The 14,069-nt window shown below is 52.1% G+C and overlaps 1 protein-coding gene across 5 annotated transcripts in view; it reads right to left on the bottom strand.

The window, feature by feature from the left end:
- Window positions 1-13,635, bottom strand: part of SPEN (spen family transcriptional repressor) — a 76,103-nt gene extending 62,468 nt beyond the window's left edge. For 4 of the 5 annotated variants that reach the window (XM_060202316.1, XM_060202318.1, XM_060202319.1 and 1 more), the window contains exon 1: window positions 13,289-13,635. In XM_060202316.1, the coding sequence (XP_060058299.1) occupies window positions 13,289-13,620 (332 nt within the window). In that variant the 5' untranslated portion in view covers window positions 13,621-13,635. Of the gene's footprint in view, window positions 1-12,716 lie in introns of all 5 variants that reach the window. The other variant, XM_060202320.1, reaches the window with a different exon arrangement.
- Between the last annotated feature and the right edge of the window lie 434 nt (window positions 13,636-14,069).

Genomic DNA, 14,069 nt, shown 5'->3' with positions numbered 1-14,069 from the left:
GACTCAACTGAGGGGGAAATGTGCCTACTTGAGACAAGTGACTTGTTTTCTACACAGCATCACATACTAACTGAACCTTACGAGTTCTCTATACACTTGAGATTTTCAAAAATTACGTTTTCTTTGATTAAACTTAAACCCACTTGTATAAAAGAAGTCAGCATCTACTATGACATTTAACTAACACTGCATGTGCTTGAAAATCATCTCAAAGAATTCAACAGACTGAAAAGAACAATCTTAAAATCTACTAAGACCCTTTGATTTCTAGAATAAAAGAGGGGAGCAATGTACAAACAAAATTAAAAATCTCCATGACAAAAATAGCAGTTCTAAGTTTACAATGAAGGAAAAAGTTGTTCCCCCAGCAACAACTTATACCAAAGTTGAATAGTGTTCTGATCCTCTCCCCCCTTCTCCTCTCTTGTTCTCTCTCCCAATAAATAATTTTTTTTTTCCTCCTCCAGGATTATTGCTGGGCTTGGTGCCTGCACCATGAATCCACTGCTCCTGGAGGCCATTTTTCCCCCTTTTGTTGCCCTTGTTGTAGCTTCGTTTTTGGTTATTATTATTGCCCTTGTTGACGCAATTCGTTGTTGGATAGGACAGAGAGAAATGGAGAGAGGAGGGGAATACAGAGAGGAGGAGAGAAAGATAGACACCTGCAGACCTTCTTCACCGCCTGTGAAGCGACTCCCCTGCAGGTGGGGAGCCGGGGGCTCGAACCGGGATCCTTACGCCGGTCCCTGCGCTTTGCGCCACGTGCGCTTAACCCACTGCGCCACCACCCGACCCCCAAATAAATCTTTTTTAAATATTAAAAAAAAAAAGAACATTTTCTTTTTTTTTTTTTTTTTTTTTCACCAGAGCACTGCTCAGCTCTGGCTTATGGTGGTGCAGGGGATTGAACCTGGGACTTCGGAGCCTCAGTCAGGAGAGTCTCTTTGCAGAACCCTGATGCTGTCTGCCCTGCCCAAAAAACAGTTTCTTTTCTTTTTTCCTAGTCCTAAATTTCTTTAGTTACTTTATCTTTTCTAACTCAATTTTATGTTAAAGCTAAAATCATCACGTAAGCGTGTTGTCACTATTCCTTAACCTGACGGCTTATCTAAACCAATGGTTTCGGGCTGGGGAGATGGCATAATGGTTATGCAAAGAGGTTCTCATGCCAAAGGCTCCAAAGTCCCAAATTCAACCCCCTCCCACCATACACCAGAGCTGAGCTGTGCTCTGATTATAAATAAATAAATGAATAAATAAATAAACAAATGTTTGTTTAAGCCCTGAAGTACTAATGGCTCAGCTCTGACTTAACTGTAGCGATAGGGGACTGAGCCTGGGATTTAAGAATCTCAAGCATGAAAATCTAAAGGAACCATTATGCTATCTGCCCACCCAAGACCAATGATTAACTTACTTTGTTTTTTGACTCCAGGGTCATTGCTGGGACTCGGAGCCTGCACTACAAATCCACTGCTCCTGGAGGCTATCTTTCCCCTTTCGTCGCCCTTGTTTCTCACTGTTGTTATTTATTATTGTTGCCATTGCTGTAGGCATTGTTGGACAGGATAGACAGAAATCAAGAGAGGGAAAGACAGGCAAAGAGAAAGACACCTGCAGACCTGCTTCACTGCTTGTGAAGCGACCCCCCCTGCAGGTGGGGAGCCCGGGGCTCAAACAGGATCCTTATGCCGGTCCTTGCGCTTGGCGCCATGTGCGCTTAACCCGCTGTGCCACCGCCCAGCCCCCAGCTTCTTAATTGTTTTATGTCATGAACTACTGGTACTTTGAAAGTATGATTTTTTAACATATGAAATTTGTAAATTACAGTATGAAATTTGTAAATTACAGTATGAAATTTACAAATCCTTTCAGAATATTGTTATTAAATTAATAAGGCACACAAAATTACAAAGAAAGTCAACTATATTAAAATATAAAGGTCAAAACATTCATTGTTTTTGATAGGACAGGTTCAATTATGAACCTAATTAAAACAGAAGGAAAAAACACTGCATCCAAATATATCACAAGACAAAAACATGCAATCACCAACCCCCCACACTGTGAGACTCTACAGAGGAATCAGTCTGGCTTCCAACCAGTTGAAGGGGAGGGAGAGATGACTATAAAGTTGTTTTGTTTTGTTTGAGGAGAGCACTGCTCAGCTCTGGCTCACAGGTGGAGGGATGACCCTGTGTCTTAGAAGCCTCAGGCACCACAGTCTCTTTGTATAACCATTATGCTACCTCCCCCACCTAAGACTTTTACTTAGGTTAAAAATGATCTATCGATTCAAACAGTGGTCAAGAAGGTAGCTCAGCCAGTAAATGGAGTAATGACTCCTAACAATTTGCCTTAGCAACTCCCTTTTTACTACACCCTCCTATTTCCTATTTTTGACTCAGCTATCATAAATCTCAAACAGGTCCAATGCTTAAGCTGATACGCAAAGTCAGGGTGGAGAAAAGCAACACTTTAACTGGAGATGGGAGTGGCCTGCAGTCCCGGAGGTGGCCCAACGACTGGAACGCTGGACTGGTAAGCATAATAAGGTCCCCAGTTTAGTCCCTGCACTGCATGTATCAGACCGGAGTGTTCTGGTTGTCTCTCCTCTACCCTAAACAAGTGTTTTTAAAATGGCGGCATCCCTAAATCTGCTTTTAAACGGCACCAGAGGTAAATGACTCAGTCACAAGTTGTCTCCAATAAGAAAGGGAGCTGGGCAATGGCCCACCTGGTTGAGTGGACACGTTGCGCTGTGAAAGGAGCCCGCTGAAGCGCCAGGTCCTCCCTGCAGGAGGGATGCTTCAAGAGTGAAGCAGCACTGCCGGTGCCTGTCTCTCTCCTTCTCTCTCCCCCCTCGCAAGTTCCTCTGTCCTAGCAAGTGAAAGTGATATATATAATTGTTTTTTAATTGGAAGGCGAGCAGGGACAGGAGAGCTAGGTGCCTGCGTTGCCATGCGTGTGACTCAGGTTCAAGCCACCACATAAAAGGTGCTCTGGTACTAGAGGAATTCTGATGTGCGGTGTCTCTCTTCTCTAGCTGAATGAAGAAAGTAGCCCAGAGCAGTGCGATCACACCAGCACGAGGATCCAGCCATACGAAGAAAAAATAATAATAATAATAACAATAAAGTAAAAGAGGGTGGTCCGAGAGGAGGCGCAGTGGATAAAGCATTGGACTCTCAAGCATGGGGTCCTGAGTTCAATTCCCGGCAGCACATGTACCAGAGTGATGTCTGGTTCTTTCTCTCTCATCCTATCTTTCTCATAAATAAATAAAATCTAAAAAAAAAAAAAAAAAGTAAAATAGGAAGAAAAAAAAAAGAACAGAAGCATGTACAGCTCTCCCAGTCCCGCACTTCCTCATCTGCTTTGCCTGTCCACGGAGCCCAAATGCTGGCTCCTAAGCAGAGCGAGCGGTGAGAGGAGCCGCGATGCAGAGGAAGCAGGAGCCTGCGCTGGCTGCCGGGAGCGCTGCCGGGAGCACAGGCCAAGCACAGGCCAAGCGGGCAGCGGCTTCCCACCCAGCCAGCCAGCCAGCCAGCCAGCCAGCCAGCCAGCGAGCGAGCGAGCGAGCGCACAGCTGACTCAAGAGCCAGGCAGCGCACTGAGAGCCGGGTTTCTCACCGCCGAAGGAGGAATGACTCACGAGGAAATGAGACCAGAAGGACTCGCGCACTGGCACATGTGTGAACCCACGCTTGTCAACATGCTACACGAGTGCACGTACTGTGTGTGTGTCTGTGTGCCTACATGTAACCGTAACGTGCACCCATTTGCACACAACATCTACCGTGACTTTTTCTCTTCTACACATATGTAAATAATCATGCTCCCCACACACAGGTGTCACTGTCGGGGCACGGTGCCTGCACTACCCCACCAGTCCCAGTTGCCACTGTCTTCCGTCGTTATTTCCCCTCGATAGCAAGAGGCAACGAAGAGGAAACACTTAGAATCACTCCGCCGCCCGTGAAGCTTCCCCACTAGCAGAAGCAAACTCTACTGGGAGAGCCGCTTGCCAGACTCCTCCCAAATCCAATTCTAGAAAGAAAGAAAGAAAGAAAGGAAGGAAGGAAGGAAGGAAGGAAGGAAGGAAGGAAGGAAGGAAGAAAGGGAGGGAGAGAAAGGAGGGAGGGAGGGAGGAAGAAAGAAAGAAAGAAAGGGAGGGAGAGAAAGGAGGGAGGGAGGGAGAGAAAGGAGGGAGGGAGGGAGGGAGGGAGGGAGGGAGGGAGGGAGGGAGAAAAAGAGAAGAGAAGGAAAAACAGTACCCAGGCCAGGTGGTGCACCTGGTTAAGCACTCACATTAAGGTTAGCAAGGACCCGGGTTCAAGGCCCTGGCCCCCACCTGCAGGGGAAAAGCTCCACAAGTGGCAAAGCAGGTGGTCAGGCGTGTCCCCTCTCTTCTCCCCCTCCCCTTTCAATGTCTCTGTCTCTGTCCGACAGCAACTAAATGAACAGGAAAAGCCAGCCCCAGTCGGCGCGGCGGCCCAGCAGAGACCCTGCAGTCCTGACGACGTGCACTGGACTGCACATGCCAGAAGAGTGGCGATGGAAGCCGACAACTGGAAGGAAGGAGCTCCCAATGGACAGACCCAGGACAAGCTGGATGTCCAAATGGATATGCCTTGGGCCCAAAAGGGGGTCCAGTAAGCAGGGAGCCAGACTTGAGAGCACGAAGCTGAGTTCAATCCTCAGCTTCCCGTGTACCACAGTAATGCCCCACGTGTGCTCGTTCTCCCCCCCCCCGTCCTGTGTTAACATATGTAAAATCTGGGGTTGGAGTGGGAAAGATCTCACACATACATGGACATGGACATATGGATTAAAACCCACTGGGGGAGTAGCTCCACTGGCAGAGCACTGGACTTCAATGACTGAGGTCCCCAGTCCAACATGTACTGGAGTGCCACTCTAGCTCCTCTCTGAGTCTCTCTCTGTCTCATGTGAAACTCTGTCTTACGTATAAATGAAACAAATATTTAAAAAAAATAATAAAATAAAAACAGGGCTGGGGAGACGGTGTAATAGCTATGCAAAAAAACTTTCATGCCTGAGGTTCTGAGATTCCAGATTCAAGTCTCAAGTCCCATCACACAAGATAGAGCTGAGCAGTGCTCTGGTAAATAAATAAATATTTTTTAAAATATTAGCCCCACCCAATTCCATCAGGACTCTGAAAGACAAGAGGAAAAAAAAAAAAGGAAAGACTCTCAGAAGTAGTAATAGATGTGGGTCTGATTTAGAAGGGAAGAGAAGGTAGGGTCATAGAAAAAGTGGGCAAGAGCAGATGGATAGTAGATAAAGAAGTAATAGGCACCCACATATCTGTGATCTTGGGAGAACTACGGCAGTTCCCAGGGGAGGGAATGGTGGTAGGATCACCGTGATTCATAAATCAATGTTAAATCACTAATAAAAATTAAAAGTAAACCGTTAACGGTACACAAAGAGATCCTCATGCCTACGGCTCCGCCTAAGACAGAGCTGAGCAGTGCTTTAGTAAAGAACAAAAAACACTGGGGATAAAATGAGTATTTTCACAAGTTGTGTATATGTGTGAAAAAATTCTCACCTACGGTAGAATGAATGTAGAAATAGAAATAATGGAAGTCCAGGAAGTGGCACAGTGGATAAAGCAACGGACTCCTGCCAAAGCCACGCTCTGGTTTGCTTTCTCCTTCTCTCTCATAAATAAATAACTGGATCCAAAAGTACACGGGGGGGGGGGGGGGGGGGCAGCAAGAAGGAAGCAGACTGGTGGAGCACCTCCCCTGAACTGTGCCCTGCTTTGCAGCGTGCGCGACCCAGACCCCAGCACACTGAAGGGAACTTTGGTGCTGTGGTCTATTCCACTCTACCTTTCTTCCGAGGAAGGGAGGAAGGGAGGTTAAGTAAGAGAGGGACAGATGGATGAAAGAGAGAAGGGAGGGAGGAAGGAAGGGAGGATGGGAGGAAGGGAGGATGGGAGGGGTGAGAGAGAGAGAAAATGAGAGCACAAGACAAGGACAGGCGATGAACAGTAGCAGCCCAGGAGGTAGCTCAGTAGGTAAAAAGTGCCAGGCGTAGGGCCAGTTCAGCCAAGTCATACGCACCAGTGATGCTCGGGTTCTCTCTCCCTCTGTGCATCACTTGTCATTAAATAAATAAATCTTTTAAAAAAAAAAAGAGAAAAAAGGAGTCGGGTGGTGGCACAGCGGAATAAGCACATGTGGCACAAAGCGCAAGGACCCAAGTAAGGATCCAGGTTCGAGCCCCCGGCTCCCCACCTGCAGGGGAGTCGCTTCCCAGGCGGTGAAGCAGGTCTGCAGGTGTCTGTCTTTCTCTCCCCCTCTCTGTCTTCCCCTCCTCTCTCCAGGTCTCTCTGTCCTATCCAACTATGACGACAGCAATAGCAACAACAACTACAACAATAAAATAACAAAGGCCAACAAAAGGGCATAAATAGTTTTTTTGTAAAAAGAGATGAAAGTATAGGTCCAGGCGGTGGCAGTCGGTAGAGACACTTGTTACCATGCTTAAGGGCCTGGGTTCAAATTCCTGGTCCTCAACTGCAGAAGGGAAGCTTCATGAGAAGTGAAGCTCGGATGCAGGCATCTCTTTCTCCCCCTCTCCTTTTCGGCTGTCTTTATCCAATAAAGAAAGGAAGGGAAAAAAATAAGGAAAGAAGGATTTTCAAAAGTAAATAAAGGAGGTCTGATGAAGGAAGAGACTGTCCGCATAATACTGAAGCATCTTGCCATAAAACGCTAATCAAACAGAGGGGGAAATGGCGGCGACGGTACACAAAGCAGGTGGTCCAAGGTAACATTACAGTCCTTCTGTTCTGAGACAAACAACACAGACCCACCCCCACCACCTGCACCGTTAGTTAAACACTTCTGGGGCATTACTGCTAAGAATGCATGCTGGCCTGAGGTACTAGGGGACAAACTCAGGTAGAAGATCATTCTAAAAAAGAGTAAAAGGCCTGTGTATGTGCTTTAAGACCACAGGGTACAGGGGTCGGGTGGTAGCATAACGAGCTAAGCACAATGACCAGTGCAAGGATCCCGGTTCGAGCAGCCGCCCCCCCCCCCCCCCCGCTCCCCACCTGCAGGGGGGTCACTTCACGGAAGGTGAAGCAGGTCTGCAGGTGTCTGTCTTTCCTCCTCTCTCCATTTCTCTCTGTCCTATCTAACGAGGACATCAGTAACTACAACAATAAAAAACAAGGGCAACAAAGGGGAAAATAAATATTTAAAAAAAAGATTTTTAAAAAAATCATTTAAAAAAAGATGTTTTCCTATCCAAGTTGAATGACCTCCCAAATTCTAGTTTAAATGAAAATGGTTTTCATTGAAGTCTAGCATTCCTTAAAAAGGAAAAGATTTATCTATTTTTATTTAAGAAGATAAATTAAAAAGAGAAAAGCAGAGCATCACTCTGGCATACCGGGTGCCTGGGATTAAGAAACCAGAAGACCAAACTTCCCCCAATTCAGTGGGGGCTGAGCTTGAACCTGACTTGTGCATATGCTAAAAGCAGGGGTACTATCAGGGTGAGCTATTTAAAAAATAATTGATTGAGACTCAAAATAAAAAAATAAATCTGCCCCAACCAATTTACTGATTTCAAAAGATAAAAATCACTACTTATTAAATGTAGTTTTTTAAAATATAGAATTATTCTTAATTGAGTATAAAGTCCTAAATAGTAAATACAAAGAGTAAAGATTAAAAAGGTAATTTTAAGTCAATTCTAAGAATCAAAGAAACCATAAATCTATTGCTTATAAAACTACATACACTATGTAACATGAAAGAATGTTGCTAAGTTACTAGCAGAAAACCTTCTTTCGTCAATGTTCTCTAGTAATCCAAATTCAGCATCTAATATACAGATGTAAAAAAAAAAAAAAATCACATTTACACTCACAGAGTTGAATGCTAAATTAAAAAACAGAACTATAAATGACATAGTGGGGGTTGTATTGTTAAATGGAAATCTGGGGAATGTTATGCATGTACAAATTATTCTATTTACTGTTGAATGTAAAACATTAATTCCCCAATAAAGAAATAAATTAAAATAATAAAAATAAAATAAAATAATAAATAAATAAAAATAAAAATAAAAAACAGAACTATATAGTTAGTATAAGTCAGTAAATAAGCATTAACTAGTGTTTCCAGTTTGAACCTTCCCAAAAATATTGCTTAGTAGTAGAAATTAAAGCAAATACTACACACGACATCCTTAAAAGTGAAAGGGAGGGGAGTCGGGCTGTAGCTCAGCGGGTTAAGCGCAGGTGGCGCAAAGCACAAGGACTGGCATAAGGATCCCGGTTCGAGCCCCCGGCTCCCCACCTGCAAGGGAGTCGCTTCACAGGCGGTGAAGCAGGTCTGCAGGCGTCTGTCTTTCTCTCCCCCTCTCTGTCTTCCCCTCCTCTCTCCATTTCTCTCTGTCCTATCCAACAATGACAACAACAATAATAACTACAACAACAAAAAAAAAAAAAGTGAAAGGGAGGGCTGGGTGGTTGAGCACACACATTACAGTGCGCAAGGATCCGGGTTCAAGCCCCTAGTCCCCACCTGCCGGGGGAAAGCTTCACGAGTGGTGAAGCAGGGCTGCAGGTGTCTCTCTGTCTCTCTCCCTCTCTACCCTCCCCTTCTCTCTCAATTTTGGTCTGTCTCTATCCAATAAATAAAATTGATAAAAAATGTGTACCAGTTAAAAGGAAACAATAGATCGCCTACAAGTGGAAAGTGGGTAAGCTACTTTCCATAAAATATCTTAATTGTTTAGGGGCCAGGTGGTGGCTGGCGCACCTGGTTAAGCGCACCAGTTACAGTGTGTAAGGTCCCAGGTTCGAGCCCCCGGTCCCCACCTGCAGGGGGAAAGCTTCACGAGTGGTGAAGCAAGGCTGCAGGTGTCTCTCTGTCCTCTCTCCCTCCTCCTTCCCACTTGAATTCTAACTGTCCCTACCCAATAAATAAATAAAGACAATAAAATAATTTTTAAAAATATGTATCTTAATTTTTTTAATGTGAGCAAATTTTAAAACTAAGGAGGAGTATTTGGAAAAAGGACTCCCATTATCAATACAATGTAACTTCTACATAAGCACATATTAACCAGAGTATTAGTACTCAAGATTAAAAATGCTTCAAAATAAAGTCTGAAATCTCTTGGAAGTATAATAAACACAAGGCCTGAGCAGTCAAGAGATGAAAAAAAGACAGTCGAAAAAAGGTGTCCTGTACACAAGTCAAACAAATGCCGACCTTTTTTAAAACTGTGCTTTATCTGCTAGGACAGAGAGAAACTGAAAGGGAACGGGGCTGGAGAGGCCGAGAGAGACACCTGCAGCACTGCCTCCCTCACTGCTCATGAAGCGGACCCCTCGCCAGTGAGGACCAGGGACCTGAGCCCAGGTCCTAGCCTGTGGCAGCACAGAAACCAGTAACCAGGTGTGTCACCACCTGGCCCCCTGCCACGATTCTTCCTGGAACTAAGCCGCAGGCTTTCCTCCAATCTTCCAGAAGTGTTATTCTACTTGAAAACCAAAATGCAGTTCAAGGATTCCGCATTCATTACAATGTTATATCTCAAAAATAACTTGTGCAAAACAAATTATCATTGAAACAGACACTTGAGCTGTTTGGCCCTGGGTGTCACCCAGGTTCAAGGCTGGCCCCCACCGCATTGAGGGAAGCTTTCCTGTCGTGGCCTCTTTAACTCTCTTCCTCTCTGCAGGAAAGGAAAGGAGAGGGGTGTTGGGAGAGAAGAAGGGAGAGAGAGAAAAAAAGATATTTGGGGTCAGGCGGTGTCACACCTGTTTTAGTGCACACACTGGAGCGTTCGAGGACATGGGTTCAAGCTCCGGGCCCCCACCTGCAGAGAGAAAGCTTCACAGAGGGAAGCAGAGCTGTGTCTCTGTGTGTGTGTCTCCTGCTGCGCTACCGTCCAACCCCCACAACATTCAGCTCTGATTCTGAATGTTACACTTTAGAAAAAAAAAATACTTAATGGGATTTAGGAGGCAGCGCAGCGAGTTAAGCGCTTTTTGTGGCGCAAAGCGCAAGGATCCCGGTTGGAGCCCCCGGCTCCCCACCTGCAGGGGAGTCGCTTCCCGGGCGGTGAAGCAGGTCTGCAGGTGTCTGTCTCTCTCTCCCCCTCTCTGTCTTCCCCTCCTCTCTCCATGTCTCTCTGTCCTGTCCAACAACAACGACAACAACAATAACAACTACAACAACAAAACAAGGGCAACAAAAAGGAATGAATATTAAAAAAAGAAAAAGGAAAAGAAAAGAGAAAGCAGCGGCGGTCGGGGAGGAGCACAGCGGGTAAAGCGCCGGACTCACACGCGGGATTAAGTTCGGTCCCTGGCAGCGCATGTGCCAGAGCGGTGCCTGCTTCTTTCTCACCGATAAGCGAATAAATAAATACAAATTAAAAACAAAAAAGGAGGAAACACTGCTGCGAGTCAGAAATTGAAAGGGGGGGATAGGGAGGGAAAGACCCCTGCAGCCCGGCTCGCCACCACTCGTGGAGCTTTTCCCCTGCGGGTGAAGACCAGGGGCTTGAACCCAGGGCCTTGTGCACCGTGATGTGTGCGCTTAACCAGATGCACCACTGCCTGGCTCTCTCCCTCCCCTCCCTCCCTCTCCCCCTCCCTCCCTCTCCCTCCCTCTCCCCCTCCCTCCCTCTCCCTCTCCCTCACTCTCCCTCTCTCTCCCTCTCCCTCTTTCTCCCTCTCTCCCTCTCTCTCCCTCCCTCTCCCTCTCCCTCTCTCTCCCTCTCCCTCTCTCTCCCTCTCCCTCTCCCTCTCTCTCCCTCTCCCTCTCTCCCCCTCTCCCCGTCTCCCCCTCTCTCTCCCTCTCCCCGTCTCTCCCTCTCTCTCCCCCTCTCCCTGTCTCCCCCTCTCTCTCCCTCTCCCCCTCTCCCCGTCTCTCCCTCTCTCCCCCTCTCCCCGTCTCCCCCTCTCTCTCCCTCTCCCCCTCTCCCCGTCTCCCTCTCTCTCCCCCTCTCCCCGTCTCCCCCTCTCTCTCCCTCTCCCCCTCTCCCCGTCTCTCCCTCTCTCTCTCCCTCTCCCCCTCTCCCCGTCTCCCTCTCCCTCTCTCTCCCTCCCTCTCCCCCTCTATTGTGCGAGCTCTGTCCAGCAGACCCGTCCCGCGGACACGGCAGGCACCGGAGTGCCACCAACCCCGAGCCCGGGCCACGGCGGCCGCTCTCACACCGCGGGTCCCGGCCGTGCGGGTCGCGGCGGCGGCGCTTTCCCGGCGCCGACAAAGGGCCGCCCCGGGCGCTGCTCCCCGCACGGCCGGGCCCGCTGCTCCCCGCCCTCCGCCCGGCGCCTCCGGGGCCGCGGGTTCCCACCGCGCGCCCGCCGCCATCTTAGGGCCGTTCTCACGGGCTGGCGGCACCGGGAGCCCGCCCCCCCCCCCGCCCGCCCGCGGGACCGGCCCGGAGCCCCGCACGCCGCCCACGCCGCCCGCCCGGCCCGTTAGCGCCGCGGGCACGTGTCTGCGAGGCGCCGCAAACGGCTTTCGCGGCCCTCGGGGAGCTGGGGGCGGGCGCGGCGGACACCCGGGGGCCCCGCAGCCTCCCCGGCGGCGACCGAGCTCCGGCCCGGACGCGGCGCGCAGGGAAAAGCGCGGGCGGCGCGTCCCGCTCCGGTTCACACGCGGACACGCGCAGGCGCGCGCCCGGCGGCGCCTCCCGGGAAGCGGGACCCTCGGGGGCGGCGCAGCCCCCGTCCCCGTCCCCGTCCCCGTCCCCGCCCGGCTCTGTCCGCCGCCGTCCCCGTCCCCGCCGTCCCCGCCCGCCCGGCTCTGCCCGCCGCCGGGGGCCCCGGGAGCCGCGCCGAGCGCCCCGCACCCGCCTCACAAAGAAACCAGCGCCGGCGGCCACCGCGCTCCTCCGCTCCGCGGGGCGGGATGGTTCAAAAATAATGAATAACAATAATCAATCAATAAAAAGCAAAAGGCCCGTGAGAATTTCTTTTTGGTGGGGGGAGGAGAACCAAAAAAATTCAATTAAAACGCTCCCTCCCCTTCCCTCCCTCCCTCTCCCCCCTTCCCTCCCTCCCTCTCCCCCCCTCCCTCTCTCCCTCCCTCTCTCCCCCTCCCTCTCTCCCTCTCCCTCTCCCTCTCCCTCCCTCTCTCCCCTCTCCTTCCCCCTCTCCCTCCTCTCTCCCCCTCCCTCTCTCCCCCTCCCTCTCTCCCTCTCCCTCTCCCTCCCTCTCTCCCTCTCCTTCCCTCTCTCCCTCCCCCTCTCCCTCTCTTCCTTGCCCCGAGCTGCAGGACCGCAGGGAGAGAGGGAGAGAGGGAGAGAGAGGTAGAGAGGGAGAGGGAGGGAGAGAGGGAGGGAGGGAGGCCGCCGGCCCCCAGCTCCGTCCCGGCCCCGCCGCCCGCCAGAGGAAACGGGGGGGAGGAGGAGGCGAGGGCGAACAACAGCGAGCACCACAAGCGTCGTAATCATAACGAAAGCATGGCGGGGCCGCGTCCCTGTCCCCGTCCCTGTCCCCGTCCCTGTCCGCGTCCCTGTCCGCGTCCGCGTGCCCCGACCCCGGCTCTCGCCCGGACGGACCGACGGACGTGTCGCCGCTGGGACCGAGCGCCCGCGCCCGCGCCCGCGCCCGCGCCCGCAGCCGTCCGAGGGGTCGGGGCCGCGGCGGCCCCGCACGGGGAGGGAGGGCAACGGGCCCCGCGTCGCTCGCTCACCGTTTGAAGTGCTCGACGATCTTCTCCTCCCGCACGTTCTCCGGCAAGTTGCCCACCCAGAGGTGCCGGGTTTCCCGCACCATGCTGGGCGGCGCGCCGGCGGCCGCGGGCTCCCCCTGCTCGCCGGCTTCGTGCGGGCCCGTCAGCGGCGCCGGGAGGGGGCGGGCGGCGAGCGGCGGCGGCGGCGGCGGCGGCGGCGGGTGGCGGCGGCGGCGGCGGCTGCGGCGGGGGCGTCGGCAGCGGCGGCGGCTCCTCCGGCTCCCCCCCGTGCAGAGACCATCCCTCTCCCCCAGGTTCCGACTCTCGGGCCCCGCAGCTCCGCTCGGCCGCCACCGCACACCCGAAGCCGACCCTCGCGCTCCGGCGGCGCATGCGCCCGGGCGGCGGCGGGCGGGGGAGCGGGGAGGAGGGGCGAGCGGGCGGGCGGGCGGGAGAGAGAGAGAGAGAGCGCGCGCGACAGAGAGAGAGAGAGCGAGCGAGCGAGCGAGAGAGAGAGAGACCCGGGAGGCCGCGACGACGACTGAGCGGGCGCTGAGGCGGCCGAACGCTTCCCACCGGCGCGCGCGGCCCACCTCCTTGGCCGCGGGCGCGCGCGCGGCCGCCCGCCGAGTGCCTCCCAGCCGACGCGCATGCGCGGGGGGGCGGGGCCGGGGGGCGGGACTCCGGGCCGGAAAGGAAAGCTCGCGCGCGAGGCCCCCAGTGCGCAGGCGCGCAGGCGCGCAGGCGCGGGGCCGCTCGGAGCCCTGGCGGCGGGGATCCCGGCCGCCCGCCCGCCAGCCCGCGGGAGCCGGAGTCCGGCCTCCTCTGCGGAGAATCTGCTGCGGCTCCTGCCCCGCCCGGCCACCCCGCTTACCTTGGGCAAGTGCTCAGAACAGGGCCGCCCTCCTAGCCGGCTGCGATGCATCCCGGAGCCTTAAGCAACTTTTTATGATTTTTTTTTTAATTCTCTTATTTTAGTTCTTTATCTTTTTTTAAAATATTTATTTAATTTATGTATTTATTCCCTTCTGTGGCCCTTGTTGTTTTATTATTGTAGTTATTATTGTTGTCGTCGTTGTTGGATAGGACAGAGAGACATGGAGAGAGGAGGGGAAGACAGACAGGGGGAGAGACAGACAGACAGACGCCTGCAGACCTGCTTCACCGCCTGGGAAGCGAAGCGACTCCCCTGCAGGTGGGGAGCCGGGGGCTCGAACCGGGATCCTCATGCCGGTCCTTGTGCTTTGCGCCACCTGCGCTTAACCCGCTGCGCTACCGCCCGACTCCCTATTTCTTTATTTTTACCAGAGCGCTGATCAGCTCTGGCTCATGGTGGGGTGGGGAGATTGAACCTCGGACTTGGGAACCTCAGGC

This window comes from Erinaceus europaeus, chromosome 11 (genome assembly GCF_950295315.1).
Source record: "Erinaceus europaeus chromosome 11, mEriEur2.1, whole genome shotgun sequence".
NCBI classification, from domain to species: Eukaryota; Metazoa; Chordata; class Mammalia; order Eulipotyphla; family Erinaceidae; genus Erinaceus; species Erinaceus europaeus.
Note: the sequence above shows the minus strand (reverse complement) of the source record. Positions and strands in the feature narration are given on the sequence as shown.